The sequence below is a fragment of the Nannizzia gypsea genome, genomic scaffold (assembly GCF_000150975.2).
Source record: "Nannizzia gypsea CBS 118893 supercont1.2 genomic scaffold, whole genome shotgun sequence".
In the NCBI taxonomy this organism is placed as follows: Eukaryota; Fungi; Ascomycota; class Eurotiomycetes; order Onygenales; family Arthrodermataceae; genus Nannizzia; species Nannizzia gypsea.
Window position 1 is genome coordinate 2,169,849 of NW_003345200.1, and position 18,357 is coordinate 2,188,205.

The window sequence follows — 18,357 nt, forward strand, 5'->3', positions numbered from 1 at the left end:
TCGCCCTTTTTAAAACCTAAGGCCGGCGCAATGCTGGGCCTTCGATCTCTCCTCTCCACGCCCTCGAAGCTCCCGCTCTCTCAAATTACATCGGCCTACCCGCGGAGAATATGCCAAACTGTTTTTCTTCGAACCTTTTCGCAAACCTCTTGGGGCAGCCTTTCAACTAGATCGATATGGAAAGCTTCCGAGACCCTTTCGACGGGGCTGAAGAGCCTGTGCTCGCGAGGTGTGCGATCTCTTGGACAGACCCGGGGAATGAAAACACGATCATCCGTTAAGCGGCTATGCGATGGGTGCAAGGTACGACATTTTACCCATACTGCGCGGTCCTGGGCTTGTGACAGCCGTACCGCTTAGGGAACCCGCCTTTATAGAAGCAATAGTTTGCTAACTTGCCCTATTTTATCATGTAGCCTGTTCGACGGAAGAATCGGGTGTACATTATTTGGTACGTTTGCGGAAATTACCTGTCAATGACTCCGTTTCTGTCGGTATGCTAACTGCCGTTCTAGCTCCAAGAACCCAAAACACAAGCAGAGACAAGGCAAATAGGCGGAATCAATGTTGGAGTTACATGTATTTTTACCCATTATAAACCGGGAACTTGAGGGATATGTGAATTTATGAGGTGGTATAGACCGTCTTTGCTACTGTTTTCCACTTCTTGAATGTGTATAATATTATGACTTTGCTCAGCCAGTATTGCAATATCCGTACCTTGTGCATGCTGCACTCACGGCTCCCCAGGAACAAGATGAATATCCAAGAGGAATTAAATTTCCCATGTGCATGTTCAGGTTCTCATTGTAGTTATGTACACTATAGCGAGGGCGCACAATTAACTTCTCCAATATTCTCCTCTAGGTTTTGGAGTTTTTTCAATAATATGTCCAGTTATGCTGCTGTTTCCCGATACCAACTGCTCTACTCCGTATTTCAGCCATCTACATGTCTCTTATCGTAATATGTAACTTGAATGCAACGTACTGCTATCAATCCAGCGCTTATATAATCAGGAACCTTAAGTCATGTGACAAATATCGATCTTGGCAAAAAACATTAAGTTTTGAAGCTCAAAAAGATTTAAAGATTTGAAGATTTGAAGATTGAAGATTGGAGTAGCAAAGAAACCAATTGGTTTAAGAGCACCAACGACCGTTTCAATATGAGGGCTCACACCTTGATGCGACGGCCAGTCCGCGCGTTCACGAATCTTTCACGCACTTCAATTCGATTGCAATCCACGACACCTTTTGCCCAACGATGCCTCTTCACTACTCCACTCACTTCCAGCAACACCTCCGTACCCCGGTTTCCGCTGAGCGGACGATGGGTGCCCCGGAGGTGTCTAGCAACTGCAGCAGAAATGTAAGTACCCTGAAATTTTCTCCCGTAACTTAGGTCTGTGAGCTCAATTGCTAATTATGGCTGTAATTGTAGCCTTGAACAAGCTGCGAACCCTGAGGAACTTACAGAAGCCACAATTATAGAAAATATGAAGCCAGATGAAATAAAGCACATGTCTCGCATGCGAAACATTGGAATTGCTGTTAGTTATCCTCTTCGAACACCCGGGCGATCACTCACTCACCATCTTCTCGCTATAGGCACACATTGACAGCGGAAAAACTACTTCGACGGAGCGAGTCTTATTCTATACCGGACGTATCAAGGCTATCCATGAAGTCCGTGGCCGTGATTCTGTTGGCGCAAAGATGGACTCTATGGACCTCGAGCGTGAGAAGGGTATTACAATTCAGTCAGCTGCTACCTTTTGTGACTGGGTCAAGAAGGAGAATGGCAAGGACGAAACCTACCACATCAACTTGATCGACACTCCCGGGCACATCGATTTCACTATTGAGGTTGAAAGAGCCCTTAGAGTTCTTGACGGTGCCGTTTTGATTCTTTGTGCTGTCTCCGGAGTTCAGTCGCAGACAATGACCGTTGATCGACAAATGAGACGATACAACGTTCCCCGAATCTCGTTCATTAATAAAATGGATCGTATGGGCGCAAACCCTTTCAAAGCTGTAGATCAAATCAACCAGAAGCTGAAGATCCACGCTGCTGCCGTGCAGGTGCCAAATTGGAAGAGAAGACCAGTTCAAGGGTGTTGTCGATGTTGTCGATTCTGATAAGAAATTTACAACGAAGGGTCAAACGGTGAAATCATCGTTGAGAAGGATGAAATTCCGGAAGATCTCCTCGATGTTGTTCAGGAGAGACGAAACAAGCTGATTGAAACTCTCGCCGATGTTGACGATGAGATTGCGGAAATATATCTCGATGAGAAAGAGCCAACTCAGGAGCAGATCAAGGCTGCTATCCGCAGAGCGACCATCTCTCTAAAGTTTACCCCGGTTTTTATGGGATCTGCTTTAGCCGATAAATCCGTTCAACCTATGCTGGATGGTGTCTGCGACTATCTCCCCAGCCCTGCAGAAGTTCCCAATTTGGCTCTTGACCAGAAGCGAAACGAGGCTAATGTTAAACTTGTTCCATATGCTGACCTTCCTTTTGTTGGACTGGCCTTCAAGCTTGAAGAGAGCAACTTCGGTCAGCTTACCTATATTCGCGTATACCAAGGTACCCTGCGAAAGAGTATGAACGTATTCAATGTGAAGAACAACAAGAAAATCAAGGTTCCGCGAATTGTACGAATGCATTCCAACGAGATGGAAGAAGTTTCGGAGATTGGCCCCGGTGAAATTTGCGCTGTCTTTGGTGTTGATTGTGCCTCTGGCGATACGTTTACAGACGGAAAACTGGGATACACCATGTCTTCCATGTTCGTGCCTGAGCCTGTCATTTCATTATCCATCAAGCCGAAGAGCTCAAAGGACCTCGCAAACTTTTCTAAGGCTATCAATCGTTTCCAGCGAGAGGACCCTACATTCCGTGTTTACTTCGATGCAGAGAGTGAGGAAACTGTTATCTCAGGAATGGGTGAATTGCATCTTGATATCTATGTTGAGCGCATGCGCCGTGAATACCGTGTCGACTGCACTACAGGACGACCAAGAGTGGCATACCGTGAAGCTCTCGGAAAACGAGTCGAATTCGACCACCTTTTGAAGAAACAGAGTGGTGGCCCTGGTGACTATGCCCGTGTCGTTGGTTGGTTAGAGCCATCTCCAAAACTTGAAGTCAACGAGTTCGAGGAACAAATCGTTGGTGGCAGCATTTCAGAGAAGTTCTTGTATGCTTGCGAGAAAGGTTTCAACTTGGCCTGCGACAAGGGTCCTTTGATCGGCCACAAAGTCCTGGGAACTAGGATGGTCATCAACGACGGTGCCACCCATATGACTGACTCTTCAGAAATGGCATTCAAGATTGCAACTCAACAAGCCTTCAGGAAGGCTTTCAAAGAGGCCGAGCCCCATATTCTAGAGCCTCTTATGAAGACTGTTATTACTGCCCCAACGGAATTCCAGGGTGATATCATTGGCCTCCTGAACAAACGCAATGCCATCATTAATGATACTGAGACAGGTGTTGATGAATTCACTATCTTCGCTGATTGCAGCTTGAACAGCATGTTTGGCTTCAGCAGTCATTTGCGAGCAGCCACCCAGGGTAAGGGTGAATTTACCATGGAGTTCAGTCATTACGAAAAGGCCCCAGGGCAGCTCCAGTAAGTAACCATCCTTCGATCATACCGGAATTTTTTGACTATTGAATATTAACGATGTTGGCTTGTAATTTTTAGGAAAGAACTTGTTGCTGAATACGAGAAGGCTCAGGCTGCACGACACAAGTAAAACCTCGATCGATGAAGATGCCGTTCAGATTCTAATGAAAATGAAACACGGCTGCTGCACCCATTTCACATACAATTGCTACCATATATAATCTGCTTTCCCCCGGAATTCGGCCAGCTAAAGTTATCCTTTTCACATTACTGTATTCTAAAAAGATTTCTTGGGAGGAGCAAGGATGGGCCAGTTTTTTTAGATTTCCCCCTTTACTGTTTCTGCATGTTGTCTTGCTGTTTTCCCGAGCATTTGCCCTTGCCTTCCTTTTTATTCAACTTACTCTGTACCATAGATTGTACAAAACCCCCTTTGGAGCTCCAAAAATGCCCTCTCTTGCTTGACCTTGGCGTGGATATAGATCAAGTCGGTTCAAGGGACAAAATGGGTAGCGAGGTTTAGAGCGACTATACATAAAGGATAAATCACCCTACTCTAACAACCACAACTAATAATGAAACACAAATTAGGATGACTTAATATATTCTATTCTATACTCTTTCTATAAGCCTTTTTCTAGGAGCAAGTCTGTTCTGGACATCTATACGGGTTTATCGAGAAGCCTCAGGAGAGCAACAGCGACTGTATTGAGAGTACCGATCTCATTATGACCTGTATTGTAATAGATAAAGTCAGTAACTAGCACGGGTAATAGGGGAAGGAACTGAAAGAATGAACGAAGAGCGTCATACCTCCATATCTAACTCTTTCCCACCTAACTCTCTTCAATGCCTTGCTAGGCCCATCCTCTCTTTCCCAGACGGAGGACTGGATAACCCCGTCTTCGGAAGTATGGCTATGTATAAATGATCCAAGTTCAGTGGCCATTTCTCCACCAGTAGCTGCATCCCACACACTCTTACCCTCACGCCATGGGATATCGCGGTCGTTTATAGCGTGTATAATAGTCAAATCAAATGGCAGCGACTCGTGGCCTTGTGCATGATTTGGGGAAATGCCTGTCAAAGCGGCAAGTCTAGCAGCTGTGTCCCATCGATCCAGAAGACGGTCCAGTATATACTTCTTCAGCTGAGGATATTGAAGCAAAGGTGAAAGAATTGGAGGAATAAAACCCATGATGCAGTAAGAGTTCAGTAGCTGTGGAATATTGGTAAATGGTGCCATGAGAATGACTCCTGCAAATGGCTCCTTAGCCTTTACAGAGGAGAAGTCTGTAGGATTTCCGAAAGTATGGCGTTCAGCTAACGCACTGGCAACAGCTGTCCCTAAGCTTTGACCGGCAATGATGATTCTTTTGGGGGAAATTGAGAGTGGTGGTGAGGTTAGGTAGTTAACCACAGTAAGAGCATCTGTAATAAGGCCTTCTTCTGTTGGTTTGCCAGTGGACCTCCCGAACCCCCTATAGTCAAATGCAATAACATGCACCGGACGAGACGGAGTAGAGGTGGACAAGAAATTTTGGTAGACCTTGGGACGATATCCAGTTCCAATGTCAGCTGCATTTCCATGAACTGTAAAAAGATGTTAACATGACTGTTCTCTAATGATCTATGTATCAAGATCTGTTACATACGATTCACAACCACTCTCGAGTTAGTGTCCTTGGCTAAAAGCTGAAAAGCAGGTGTCTTGGTAATGTCTTCTGCAGGTCCAGAAGTATGATTCTGTAGAAGCAGGTTTTCATTGTCCTTGTAAAGGTGTGGGGGAAGAATGTGCCAGGAGTAAAGCGTTTCATTATCAGGGGTATCAAGAATGAAAGGCTGGACCTGGGATTCTACTTCTTGGTTAATATGCGGTTGGCAGGATAAAATCTAGGGCCATACGTACTAAGGAACCCGAAACATTCAACATTGTTTAAGTCAAGACACTTTGATGGGTTAATCCCATTGGAGTAGAGTACGCTAGGCGGGGTATCAGCAAATACAACATCCAGTGGTAATATGGAACTCAAATAGGTACCCTCTCTGGATTCCTGGATGCGTCAAGGACAGAACAGCCAGTACATATAAAAGGCCGCTAGCTGCCAGAAGCCAGTAGGCCTTTTTGAATATTGGAAGAAGCTCCATGAATCAAACTGTTAATCTATATCAAATCATCGTTAACCGGGCATCCTGGGAACTCATGTATTCTCACCAACGAGCTATGAAAGCCAGGTAACTTTGTGACACACCTGCCGCCGTAACTAACCTGATTTTTTGTACCCAAACGCGTTATAATAGCACTTTTGCCATCAAGAGGGTAGAAATATATCGTATAATGAACACACACCGGCACCAAAAGTGAATATGCGCTCTGTACGGAGTATGTGAGTGAAGAAAGCATGTCGTTTATTTTAAACACCAACGAACGATTCTAGCTAGTTCGGGAAAAGGGAGGCTGAAAATCACAGGCCAAGCAAAGTTCCGCGCTTTCGGGATTTTTACTTTTAACGACTTCGACATTTCGCGTCTTGGGCATCACTTCTTGGTTCTGCGCGCCGCGGACCTTTTCAACCAGCAACAAGGCTAGCACTTTGCCTATTCAGCCGTCAATATGGCAGAGAAGCGAAAGCAGCCCGGGCCTGGTAAGAATCGTGGCGGCCGGCCCCGCAAGAAGAGACTGGAAGATGCAGCGGAGGCCTCTCCATCCCCAAAGCGACAGCGAAGAAAGGAGTCCTCGGCCACGCCGTCGAAAAAGGCTACTGTGACACCCGTACCGTCTCTTCCCGTAGAGCCTCCCGCCGAAGAAACACTTCCTACCAAGATATCCGAGAATCAAACGCTACCAACCCTTCCCCGGCCGCAAACACAGGGCTCCTTATCTGACTATCAGTCATATGCAGAGAGGTGCGTGGACAAAGCGGGATAGAGATGAATACTGGACGGGTCGACCTAGGAGTCAAAGGTTATGCTAACCTGTTATGTGATTAGTGGTGTTATTACTGCTGCGCTGCATCGATCACGGACGAGATGGCTTCATGACTGTCTTTTCGAGAAGTACTGGACTAAGCCATCAAAGAAAAAGAACCAACCTCAGCCGACATTTCAAAATCCTCCAAAGGACTCAATGACCAAGTTGGGACCTTGCACGATGGTTATTGAGCCTCACTACTTCGATATCATGCTATATACCGTACGACGGCCGCAATCCCAACAGCCGAACCAGCAACAGCAGCAGAAATCCATGGCCCAACTCCAGTATACACCCCCAAGTAACTCGAACCAGTTTCATGAGTACAATCCTCGGTTGCCTGCAGCCCAGGCGCCCCCGAATAGACCCTCTAATGCTGTCCCTGCCCCTCAGGCACCTCAACAGCCACAACAGCAATACCAACATCACCAACAACAAACATTACCTCCTCCTCCTCCACAACCACCAACACAACAGCAGCGGCAACCACCTCCATTGCCCCAGAATCCTCCCATTTCGCAGACTCAAAAATCTCTGTCTACTAATCCACCGCCTCCTGGGCCGGTTCACCAACCCCCACCATCTCACCCTCATGGCCATAACGCCCCACAGAGGCCACCAAACCCTCCACCTGGGAAGCCAAGTACTGACCCAGTTATCCAGCTCCTCGCCAATAGAGCTGCCACCAACCCTGACCTAAGGGCATTGATGAGGATAGTAGCGGACAGCCAGGCTGACCAGGAACAGCTTCGAGCTTTCCAGGCACATATCGACGAAATAAACGCAATAATTGCTAGTAGAAATTCGAAGGACTCACAGCCAAACCAACCACCAGCAAAGCCAAATCCCCCTGCACAGCAGGCCGCACATCCTACTCCGACTGGCGTTGCACAAAACCAAGGACCTACACCCATTGCATCGCGTAATCCAGCAGCTCCGCCTGGGCCAGTGCCCTATCATCCTCAGAATCAACATCAAAATCCCCATCCTCCCGGAATACTATATGGCCCCGGGCCCCCAGGGCAACAAGGGACACATCCCATTAAGGCTAAGCATACCCAGAAGGTTCCTCCGCCTCACAGTGGATCTTTCCGTCCGCATTATTCACAGCCGGTTTCACAGCCTGCGAGAATTGATATCAAAAGTGTGGTTTTCGAGTTTATTCTACCCGCGGGCTCAAATAATGGCCCGACTGGAGATCGATATTTATTCCCAGAGAATATGATATTGGATTTTTTTCCCGGGAATACCACAGTTATTGCATCTTTCTTAGCTATCAAGAAGATTGGCCCGCCTGGATCATCGATGGAATTTAATAAGAAAGCTCCCGTGAAGGTAAGGGGTAAAAAGGCCAAGCTGCTTCAAACTGCAGCTGCTTCCAACCCAAGCGAAGGTCAACCCAACACTCCGGCTCCGCAACTAGAAAACGAAGATACCAAAGACGCAGATATTGCAGCTGGGGAAGATTCCAAGGCGGCAGATGCCCCGTCAACCCCCAATACTGCGCCCTCGCCTTCAGGGACTAAACCTAAAGCTAAGGAGTCTAACGTTAAAGAATACTACCAGCCTGTCACACTGCGATTACATGCGAACAACCCCAGGACACTTGAACCTCTAGGTCGTGTTGTAAAATCTCCGAGTGAGGTGCGGGATTACATGAACAACGTTATGGATAAGATTGAACGGGCTGATATTGAGTACCTTGCCTTCAGGCTGCCACGATACCAGCGACGAGGCCCCAGTGCTGCCACAGGAGATGAAATAAAACCCATAGGCCCTACTCGAGGCTCTTCGAAACATAATGGGGCAGAGGATGAGTCAGGTGTGGCAACTCCTCGGGCAGTGGATAGAGGTAATGGTGGTAGTAAACCGGTCGAAGAAGAAGTGCTGCAGAATCATTATGATCTACCGTCCGGCCTCGTACCACTCAGAGCGTGATTCCTCTTTGCCAGTTATGCATTTTCGGCGTTTTATTTATTATTTTTATTTTTTGGGTATTATGAAAGTCGAAGCATTTCATCAATTAGCATGAATTAACAGGATAGAGTGCATTATTTGGAGAGGCGTGGCTCAAGATAAATAACATTTTCGCAACTTAGCTATTACCATTACTTCGTAAACTCGTTAATTGTTCCCCTTGCTTGACTCTGGTAGTGTCTCCATGACGGCCCCTTATCGGTGTCTTGCTGAATCCCCAATAATACCAGCCATTTCCAACAAGGCCCTCCCAGTCTGCTCCTCAGAATCACCACCACCAACATTGAGATGTATCTCCCGGCGTCTTTCGGCTTCGCGAGCTTCAAAAGACCAATTGGCTTGCTGGCGCGCAATGGCATCAGGTATATCCCCATTTGCAGTAGAGGCGCGGCTGTGATTGAACGGCGACTGTGTGGGCGTGGACGTCGTCCGTACGATCCCCCAAACTTCTATGGTATAGATTGATATTTTGATCGTCTCACTCTCTGCTTCGCATGAGGAGCGTGATGGGGACCAAGTTGCAAGTCCAGGGGGGAGAAACACGCCCTCTTCATGGCTGAGGCCATTGGACATGACAAACTCAGCGTTTTCCAGAGCAGGATCAATCCACATGCTACCACTGCCGGCAGGTGTAGGGCGACTTGAATCCATCGATGTGCGAGTTGGCGGAGGTATTTTGCAGCCAATAGCTATACCAGACTTGGTAGAAAATGATACCACGGGTAAGTTCGCTTTCAGAGAATTTATCGACGGAGAACCCTGCATCATGACATGTCTGGGGCTTAATTGGAATAAGCAAGGTAATTGCGACTGATCAGAGGTGTCATAGTGGGATGCAGATCCAAATGTAGGCGATCTCCATGTGTGTGGAAGATATGCTCCAACAGTTATTGTATCAGCTTCACCAGCAGAAGGATGATTTAGAGCGCCTGTTACTAAGATAACACTAGGGGCATCCCAGGTAAGAACATTATGGGAAAAGGACGTCAGAGATTCTCCATGGGTATTAGAAGAAAATACTCCATGCAGGCGTATTCCATTCTGCAGAATGTTTGGGATAGGGGATGCGGTTGGAAGGAAGAAGGAAAGGTGGGAGATTATCGCGGAGTCTAGGATGCAGGGTTTGAAGGATCCTGGAAGGATTATTGCCGGGTCTGAAGGTGTGGGTGATAACTCCGCGTGTTTTTGTTTTTCCTCATTGACTGAGCAAGTCCCAGAGTCTTTTCTCCTGGATAGATCAAGATTTTTGCTGAAAAGAAGATGTTCAAAAAGCGCGGTTAGAGGGTCAAACATATACGGAAGAGAAGTTGAGATCACCCAAGAGAAGGTCTCATAATCTATCCCGTTGGTACGATCTCCAGCGTCGAATGATGTGAGGATGCTGTCGACAGAGCAGCGAGCAGACTTCAATGACTCTTCATCAAGTTGAGAGAAATAGTCGGTGGTCTTTTCAAAGGCGCGTAACGGAGCTATGATGACAAGCAGCATTAATAACCGTTGAAACGTGTCAAATGAAATTCGAGCTTCATAGACTGTGCGATCGATACGCTGGTCGTGTTTAAATACTTCAATAGCATCCAATGACTCAAGTGCCGCAAGAACTAGATCATCGTCGTCATGGTAGTCGTCGGTATCATTTGAAGGCTTGTCAACCGAGAACCCAGCTTCGTGGGGTTTGATTTCAACGGGACTTTGCTCAAGATCCCCAGCTTCAAGAGAAGGCTCTTCTTTTCTTCCAACATCAGCCAGACTTCCAAATAGCAACTTAATACGATCTTTTCGCCCTCTGCGCAAAACCTTTCCGTAACGGTCGGTCAGGAGGACAATCACCTTCACCATGGCATCAAAGGTGAGCACACTTGGAGCTAGGGTATTTTGAAAAGGAAACGCTCCGAGGTAAGAGACCATTCGAAAAATGACAGGGCCGGCATCAAAAGGCCCATGACCAAGCGTCTTGTCTCCATCTGGTATGCCCAGGAATTTGGATAGAACTTCTTCGTTCCAGTATCGAACATCGTCTTGTTTCAAAGCCAGCGAATTGAAATTATCTTTCAGGTGGGCTAATTCCAGTGGTGTGAAGCATTTTGACGCAAACCGCTGAGCCAGAATACGGCTCATTTCCTCTGTGAATCTTTAGTTACACATGCTCGTTTATTGCTACAGGCCTCATTCATGCAGAGTGACGCATCATACATAAACTGGTTTCTCTGACTTACCAGGTGATGTTCCATGTCCTTTGGTATCGGTTGACTGGCCAGCACCCATAATGGCTGGAACTTGAGTAGTATGAGGTAGGTAGTCTAGGTACTATACTCCGTAGAGCAGTGTAGCTATCAACATCAGCCAGGCGGTTACCGCACTAGTCACTCAGGTACTTGGTGGAGATTGGTGATGGTACTAGTTAATCTCGGGGATATTCTGACAGTTATACGGAGTATTAACTACAGAAACGGGTGGGTGGATGCGTCCCTTTTAACAATTCCACACAAATGCCATTTCTAGTCAATTTCTCGGGAATTTGTCATGATCGGTGATCGAATGCCAACCTTTCGCCTCCAAGTTGTTGCCTTGGATGTTTTTGCTGACGAAGTTGGCTTGGAAACGGCGAGTCACGTGGAAGTCGCATGACACGTCATGCTAGTCTATTTTAGGCTAGCGCTGCTGTGTTCTAGACCCGCGGCTCTTCCTCACGTGGATATTTCCTAAAATGGGGAGATAAAAATAGAAACATCTTTGCTGCGCTACCACTAGATAAATCGTCATATTCCAACAAACCTTTTTAAAACCAATAAATACAGGTGTGTCTATGAGTTATATAGCCCAGGAGATAGCGATTGAAGGTGTAGAAGTATCATTGGCAACTAGTAGATGGCTATCAAACAAGAACAACACCCACACCGTGTCTCTTGCGCTCGTCAGGCTCATTGTTGCTATCGACTCCACCAGCGATAGGGGCTGTTCTATAATTGAATAGATAGTAGTGAAGCTGACCGTCTCCAGCACCAAACTTGAGCTTCTCAAGGAACAGAGGGTTATCATGTAACGTCAGGGCATTGAATACATCAAATTTCTCCTAAATATATTGGTCAGCGAATGGGGATATAGAGTGAACTTAGGTGAATAGGGGACTCTTACCCTCTTAGCGATGATCAAAGCGTCATTAATGAGTAACTGCAATCGCTCTTTTAGCCCTTTTTCATTTTCGGCGAAAGCTGTCTCCGTAGAGTAGTAGTACAAGTAAGCCGCTCTAACATTGCTATGTCTCTCGTTCTGGATCACAGAGGATTCCAGAGAATAAAATGAAACAAAGTCTGTGACTTGATGGGTATCCTTATCTTCGACGACGAATGAATATACGACAGTCTCGGATGAGTTTTCTTGGTTGATGAATAGATGTTTGGTCTCATCCTCACTGAAAGTCTGCGAGAGGTCAAATCGTTCCATGTAGCGGTTTAAAAGGCTACACACTGCGCTGACATCCTTGACTTCCATTGGCCGTAACCCCGGTGTGGCCGTCGCCGAAGGTAATTGATTTCGTGCAACCTGTCGTGCTTTTGTAGAACCCGTTGGTAGACCAGAAAAGCCGACTTCATATAGCTTCAGCCAATCCAAAGCTCGGTGGTAGTAGCGGCATGAGCTGATTGGCGTGGGCAGAACGATACCGACTGTATAGACAGCTTGAAACACCCCTCTTAGGTAGCACCTTCGAGTTATTTCCTTGATCAAAACCGGCGCCAAACGCTTAGATCGTAGCTTTTTGTGGACACATAGGAAATCGATACCGACGGATCGTATTACTTTTCCGCGCACACAGATTTCGATAGGGATGCCACAAATCGCCGCCACTAGTTTTCTGGACTTTGAGGCTCGAACTCCAACGTGCCAATCGCTTGTCCATCCAGGCGCCTTAAGTGCCCTTTTGCAGAGTTAGCTAGGCTTCGTTGAGCAGCATGACGCACACTAGTGTAGAGTACCAACCAGTTCAAAAAGTCCTTCGAGTAGTTAAACCGGAACATCTCACTCTCATCTTCCACGTAATGGTCGCTCAGTAGCTCATATAGCTCCTGTGTCTCTTTGTCGTCGTTCAGATCCAGCGTAACCCACTCAAACCCCTCAATCAACGGGCCAGGTGTCTTTGGGACAGTCTCAATATCAACCTCTTTAATCGGCCCGTCCACTATATCACCTTTGTCGTCGAATCTTATGACTGGCTGAGTCTGCCAGAACTTGTATGAAGCCATATCCTTCTTGTTTTTTGGGTTGACCGCAAGCCCTGCCAGCAAGTCCCTGATGTCCATCTTCCGCATTAACTCTGCGGCCTTCTCGCTATCCATGCCAGCGAACTCACCCTTCAACGCGGGATTGGATTCCATCAGCGCCTGCGCAGCCTTCGTGCTGAGCTCTATCGTCGGGGTAGATTTCGACGGTGCCTTTCCCTTGCCCTTGTCACCGCCGCTGCTAGTAGTGGTTGAGCCATTCTTGCTTGTACCATTGTCGGGGACGTCGTTCTGCTGGCCAGAAGCCGGCTCTGTGTCTTGCTTGTCTGCCATGCTGCGGTCAGCGACTTAATTGTTAGCTTGCTTCCTAAGGTGAAGAAGATGGTGGTGGAGATGAGGGGCAGAAGGTGTGCGGGTTCGGCTTTATTTAAAGATTTGTTTATTAGTTAACTCGTTAACTAGCTGGAAGGTTCCCAGTGTTCATCATGTGGTTGTGACCCCTGGAGTTTCTCGTTTTCTTCGTCTACCACAATTTCGTCATAGGGCATATTCTTGTATGTGACATTCTCGAGATGATTTGGTTAACTACACTTCAGCATTCTCCGATCCATGGGCATAAATAGCGGCTATTATAGTAGTCGTTAGACGTTAGTAGCTACTCCAGCTCCACTGAAATTAACGTATAGATGTCTATGGGATTGTCCACCACTGGTCGCATCTAGTACTCGAGCAGGCAGGGAATATGCAGGGTGGAGAGGACAGGTTTTGGGGCAGAGACTACGGAGTACGTCTAGATCAATATTGATAGAGTGATATGGTCGTGCGTATGTGAGTGATCGAGTGACAGGAAATGTGGCGCTTGCTAGTTAAATAGAAGCACTTCCAGGCCCTGATATCAGCGGCGCAAGGCTCTATGCAGAAAAGCAAAAAAAGACCCCGTTATTGAATCATGTTTCAAGTTGAATGAGAACACCGGGCGAGAATGCAATTAGGTGTCGAAGGTAAGCATCCGAAAGGAAATCTAGCTGGGTGGAGCACTGCTCCACGTTCACTTAACTCGGGCAGTTGTCTCTAAAACTTCAAGGAGGCCGCCGATAAGGTGTAAGCTGCCAGTTGCCAATACGCTGACGGCAACGTCGTCCGTGGAAGAGTTCTCCCTGTTGTCTGCAGCAGCTATACTGCGCGCAGATTCCACGGCCTCTTCTATTGTGGCCTTGACTTCAACTTCAGTGTCTGGTGACAAGCTACGCCATACATTCGCTAGATTATTCTGGACACTGAGCTTCTCGACATCAGAGGCGTCTGTATTGATACTCACGAGGTCCGGTCGGTATCCTGCCTCTTTGAAAGTCACATTCGTGCAAAAGATAGCGTGAGTGAAGACGCAGTTCCCAGCAGTCAGTGCCTTGTGAAGGGTATTAGCCAGTGCGGTACTGTCTCGGGTCTGCTGGTTAAAAATCAAGATGCAAGGTTTCCTTTTGGTTTCCGTGGGCCGTGTCTGTGTATATGGCAGGCTAGAGAACCATTTCCCAGCAACTTCGATGCTGTCGGCCGTATGTCCCCCATCGATGTGCCAGACCAAATCCTCTTCCTTTCTAATTTCGCATCGGCCACCAAGCTTTACTCCCTCGAGACCAGCCTTGAACTTTTCGGGTAGAGGGTCCTTGTTGACGTACGATGGCACATCAGGGAAGTCGAGTTTTCTCAAAAACGAGCTACAGACAGCTACAGCGAGCTCTGCATTTTTGTTTTGAAACTCGCCTGAGAGGCCCAATGAGATCTTTCCGGGGGTGAGGTCCGGGTGGCCCTGTGCAACATGCAGTTGGGTCTTTCGCTCATCCGCCCGTTTTCGAAGGACGTCCATTGCAGCTTCAGGCTGTGGTGCAGTATAGGCCACGGTTCCCGGCTTCATGATCCCTGCCTTATGCCACGCTATTTCTTCGATGGTCGAGCCCAACATGGCCACATGATCAATCCCCAGGCTAGTAATGCCTTCGACCACGGGATTCACAAGAATATTCGTTGTGTCATACTCCCCGCCAATACCACACTCGATAATCGCTGCGTCTACGTTCTCCCTCAGATACGTGTGGAATGCCATAATGGTAAGGTATCGGAAGTAGTTCGGCTTCATATTCGGCCCTTTCGGATCCTGCCCTCTGGTACGCGCATCTTCTTCGAGCAGGTCCCAGACTTCAAAGAAGTATTGAGTAAACTGCGCCTCCGTTAAAGGAGTGTTATTAATCTGTATCCGTTCCCGTACGAACCGAAGATGAGGAGAGGTATAAAGACCAATCTTTTCAAACTTCGGCGTTGACTGTAAAGCTGGCTTGTCCGCATCCTTTTTGGGGTTCAGGTATTGTGATAGTATCGAGGATATAAATGCACATGTCGACCCTTTGCCCTTGGTACCGGCGATATGGATTAAATTCAATCGATCAAAATCGGATGGCTACCAGTAACAATGAATATGAATTAACAGTTAGTACAATGCTCTGGAGCTTTTCGAGGGGACAATACACTCACTTTGTGTCCTATTTTCTTGCACCACTCTATTGTTTCCGGTATCGATTGCTCGTTAAGAATACGACCAGACTGGCGCATAGCATTAATAATAGAGAAATTGGTTTGAAGCGAATTCAACGCCGCAATGGCGGCCTATAGAGAGAGAATACTGTCAGTTGAAGGAGCCGTGATGAGTGAGTGGGGGTTAGGTAGTGTTGACACCGGTACATACCCCATATGTCCGATCCATTGTAGAAATCTGGCGGCAGGACCGCGATAGATAGCGAGGAGTATGGAATTTAAAGACTATATGAGACCAATGGTTTCTGATTAGCATTGAGGGTGGTGTGAAGAGCCGGTGGTGTTCGTTCTTGTTCTTCCTTTGTCGTTGTCGCTCTTCATCCCTCCTTTCGACGTTTCGGACCGAATAGAACTTTTTTTCTCTCTTATCGGGGCTTATCGCTTTCCTGCAGGAACAGCCAGACATGCATGGTTAACTATCCGAACTAATTGACAGGATATTTAGTCTTGAGGCAGCCCACTTATCGGTGTTGTAGAAATACTGGAGAAGAGTAAGGCAATATTATAACTTGTATTAAAAATTTTTGTTACTATCGACACGAATGGCCCTTAGGTGGGAAGAGAAAAGGTCAAATGCAAAAGGAGCTGCACTTATGCACACGCTCAGTACAAAAGAAAGAGAGAAGAGAAACCCAGTCTATGATTATGATGCCCATCTACTCTATCCTCTTTTTGCCTTCTTCCATAAAGCCGAGACGTGCATTACTCACTCCTCGCTGGCGTCCCATGGTCGGTACAAAGTCACCGATGAGCTTATCCTTGCTCGCCCGACGAAGGGCTTCTGCATATCCTTCCGCTCCTGCTGCTGGAGTGTTGAGTTTTGGCCAGTTGACCTATATACAGCAGATTAGCAAAAATGGATAGATGTCTCGAGATTTGAAAGGCAAACTTACATATAGCATGCCGTGAGAATGAATAAAATTAAGACACCAGGTGGCAACTACTATCCAAAAGATAAGGAAGACTCTCAACGGCCAGGCGGTAGAGTCTGGCAGCTGGCGGGTAAATGTGGCTACTAGGATCATGAAGATTGCTGCACCTAGGATGTACGGTATGGATTGGATGACGAGGGGTCTTCGGTCAGCAAATACATATGATGCGGTGCTGGAGGGAAGGTAGGTGCCGTGGAAGAGATCGAACGCATCTTGTCTCGGACCATCCATAAAATTATTCAAGATATAACGGGTGATGGAATTGTTGCCATCCTGAAGAGCACCGGCCTTTGTTCGTTCACCGGTACGAGTGAAGTCAGTCTTTAATGCACCGGTTCCAGAGTATGACTTTGAGACTACATCCGCATTATCGGCCCATATATTTCGGAAGAGGTCTCGGAAGGTCAAATCATCGTCAGTCTTCTGCCCTGGCTGGAGGATGCCACAATCGATAAATTGGCGGGTCAGGGTATACCGGCCAAGCATGCTTTGAACAACGTTCGTACGGTCTAGGCAGTCCATGCAGTTGGTTCGGACGACAGAGGACTGCATTCTTCTAGCCTCCAAAGTACCTGATGGGTTGCCTAAGGATTCAGTGCCACTGAAGTACTGGCCACGCTGCAGACCCTCGTTAAGTTGGTTCAGGAGAAGCTCTGCTCTGTGCCACTGTAGCCCCTTGGTTTCATTATGAAAGTCGAAGTATATGTAATGAAGACGGTCCATCAGTTGCTCTTTACTAGAAGACTCTAGCGTGTGCACCTTTTCAGGAGAGAGCAGGTCGGATTCCTTGGATTCTGTTGGTGAAGACAAAAGTAACCTTACCATCTGCTCATAGGCCTTTTTCATCTGTTCTTCACGACCCTTCTGGTTGACCAGGTTGACGAGGAAGTTCTCTCCGTAGGTCTTGATTTGGTCCGAGAAATGTTGTCGAGCTGCCGAGGCCGCCGCGTCGACACCACGCACAGCAAGCTTTGGAGTGTAATGCAGGTTGTTCACTTCAGCCCAGTAGACAGGGATACTTCCTCGAGTCTGAACAAAAGACAGGACCTGGAGTTCTTTGTGGTTCTTCTCTCCCGCTTTGCTGTCTCCTACACCCGACCCTCCTGCAAACCCAGAGACTGCGCCGTTGGAGTCATTCAAAATAGCAATCTGCTCGGTTTCGTTGTAGTTCGAGACATTTCCGTGTTCATCAATTCCACGGGAAAAATATCTGGTACCTGCTCTGAATCTCGAGCGGCGAGTTATAAGAGCAAAGGTAAATGGTGTAGATTTGACCTTGGCGGTAGTTATGCGCAGCATGCCGAACATGACGGGTAATATAAATGGATCGACATCTGACGACTGTCCACTTCTAATCCCCGTGTGTTCTGATAGCCCCGTGCTAAAATCTATCAGGTCCGTCTGTATGAAACGGTTCCAAAAAAACCGGTCGTCGGCTCGTTTCCAAAGGGGTAGGGAAAGATCACTCTGGGACTGGCGCTGGAAGCTGTTTGTGATATCGAGCGAGTAGGAGTAATACATCGGTCCCGTGGCTAGCTGTTTCTTTAGGAGTGCTAGGTAGGCATCTTCGTCCGGATCGTGGAGCGGCGTCTCTCGAAGAGGTAGGAATTCAGTCGCAACAACTTTGTATACCATATGCCCTCTCAGCCGGCCCATCGGCTGTTCTTTCGTAATGACAATAACATACTTGTCTATAATAATTAGCATCAGCTTCCCTCTGTAGACTAGGATATCAAAAAGGGGGAGGGGGGGGCATACCAAGCTTCAGTTTGACAATGCCCAGTATCCCAGCAATGCTAGAGACTCGCTTTGCTTGATGGGTAGACGCCTTTTCAAGTCGCAAGTCACCCGTCGGCCGGTCTATGACCAAGCTGTGGCCCGTGGAAGCAGAGGCCGATCTGAAGGCATAGCAGTGCGGCGAGGCATAGAGGTTGATGTCGCGGAAAGGGAGGTTTGGCGACATCTTTTTTTTGTTTAGGATAGGCAGGCAGGGCTTGTTAGGCTTGCGTGTGTAGAATGAATGATAATAATAGCAGG

At 47.3% G+C, this 18,357-nt stretch overlaps 8 protein-coding genes across 8 annotated transcripts; 3 read left to right on the plus strand and 5 right to left on the minus strand.

The window, feature by feature from the left end:
* Positions 1–30: 30 nt before the first annotated feature.
* Positions 31–555, plus strand: MGYG_02834 (hypothetical protein; the record flags this gene model as incomplete). Its single annotated transcript, XM_003175257.1, has 3 exons — positions 31–303; positions 417–451; positions 516–555. The coding sequence occupies 3 exons, from the start codon at positions 31–33 to the stop codon at positions 553–555; spliced, it is 348 nt and encodes a 115-aa protein (XP_003175305.1).
* A 613-nt stretch (positions 556–1,168) lies between these two features.
* MGYG_02835 (elongation factor G 1) lies at positions 1,169–3,767 on the plus strand (the record flags this gene model as incomplete). Its single annotated transcript, XM_003175258.1, has 5 exons — positions 1,169–1,371; positions 1,444–1,552; positions 1,611–2,118; positions 2,161–3,640; positions 3,716–3,767. 5 exons carry the CDS (start codon positions 1,169–1,171, stop codon positions 3,765–3,767), a joined length of 2,352 nt encoding a protein of 783 aa, XP_003175306.1.
* A 532-nt stretch (positions 3,768–4,299) lies between these two features.
* MGYG_02836 (hypothetical protein) lies at positions 4,300–5,785 on the minus strand (the record flags this gene model as incomplete). The annotated part of the gene is made up of 5 exons (XM_003175259.1): positions 4,300–4,370; positions 4,451–5,230; positions 5,293–5,493; positions 5,547–5,620; positions 5,679–5,785. The coding sequence occupies 5 exons, from the start codon at positions 5,783–5,785 to the stop codon at positions 4,300–4,302; spliced, it is 1,233 nt and encodes a 410-aa protein (XP_003175307.1).
* A 466-nt stretch (positions 5,786–6,251) lies between these two features.
* MGYG_02837 (hypothetical protein) lies at positions 6,252–8,546 on the plus strand (the record flags this gene model as incomplete). Its single annotated transcript, XM_003175260.1, has 2 exons — positions 6,252–6,544; positions 6,629–8,546. 2 exons carry the CDS (start codon positions 6,252–6,254, stop codon positions 8,544–8,546), a joined length of 2,211 nt encoding a protein of 736 aa, XP_003175308.1.
* Positions 8,547–8,780: 234 nt separating this feature from the next.
* Positions 8,781–10,850, minus strand: MGYG_02838 (hypothetical protein; the record flags this gene model as incomplete). The annotated part of the gene is made up of 2 exons (XM_003175261.1): positions 8,781–10,708; positions 10,802–10,850. The coding sequence occupies 2 exons, from the start codon at positions 10,848–10,850 to the stop codon at positions 8,781–8,783; spliced, it is 1,977 nt and encodes a 658-aa protein (XP_003175309.1).
* Positions 10,851–11,460: 610 nt separating this feature from the next.
* Positions 11,461–13,135, minus strand: MGYG_02839 (glycylpeptide N-tetradecanoyltransferase; the record flags this gene model as incomplete). The annotated part of the gene is made up of 3 exons (XM_003175262.1): positions 11,461–11,658; positions 11,721–12,501; positions 12,564–13,135. The coding sequence occupies 3 exons, from the start codon at positions 13,133–13,135 to the stop codon at positions 11,461–11,463; spliced, it is 1,551 nt and encodes a 516-aa protein (XP_003175310.1).
* Positions 13,136–13,850: 715 nt separating this feature from the next.
* On the minus strand, positions 13,851–15,557 carry MGYG_02840 (folylpolyglutamate synthase; the record flags this gene model as incomplete). Its single annotated transcript, XM_003175263.1, has 3 exons — positions 13,851–15,254; positions 15,329–15,460; positions 15,540–15,557. The coding sequence occupies 3 exons, from the start codon at positions 15,555–15,557 to the stop codon at positions 13,851–13,853; spliced, it is 1,554 nt and encodes a 517-aa protein (XP_003175311.1).
* A 487-nt stretch (positions 15,558–16,044) lies between these two features.
* On the minus strand, positions 16,045–18,283 carry MGYG_02841 (secretory defect recessive suppressor; the record flags this gene model as incomplete). The annotated part of the gene is made up of 3 exons (XM_003175264.1): positions 16,045–16,221; positions 16,282–18,011; positions 18,079–18,283. 3 exons carry the CDS (start codon positions 18,281–18,283, stop codon positions 16,045–16,047), a joined length of 2,112 nt encoding a protein of 703 aa, XP_003175312.1.
* Positions 18,284–18,357: the final 74 nt, after the last annotated feature.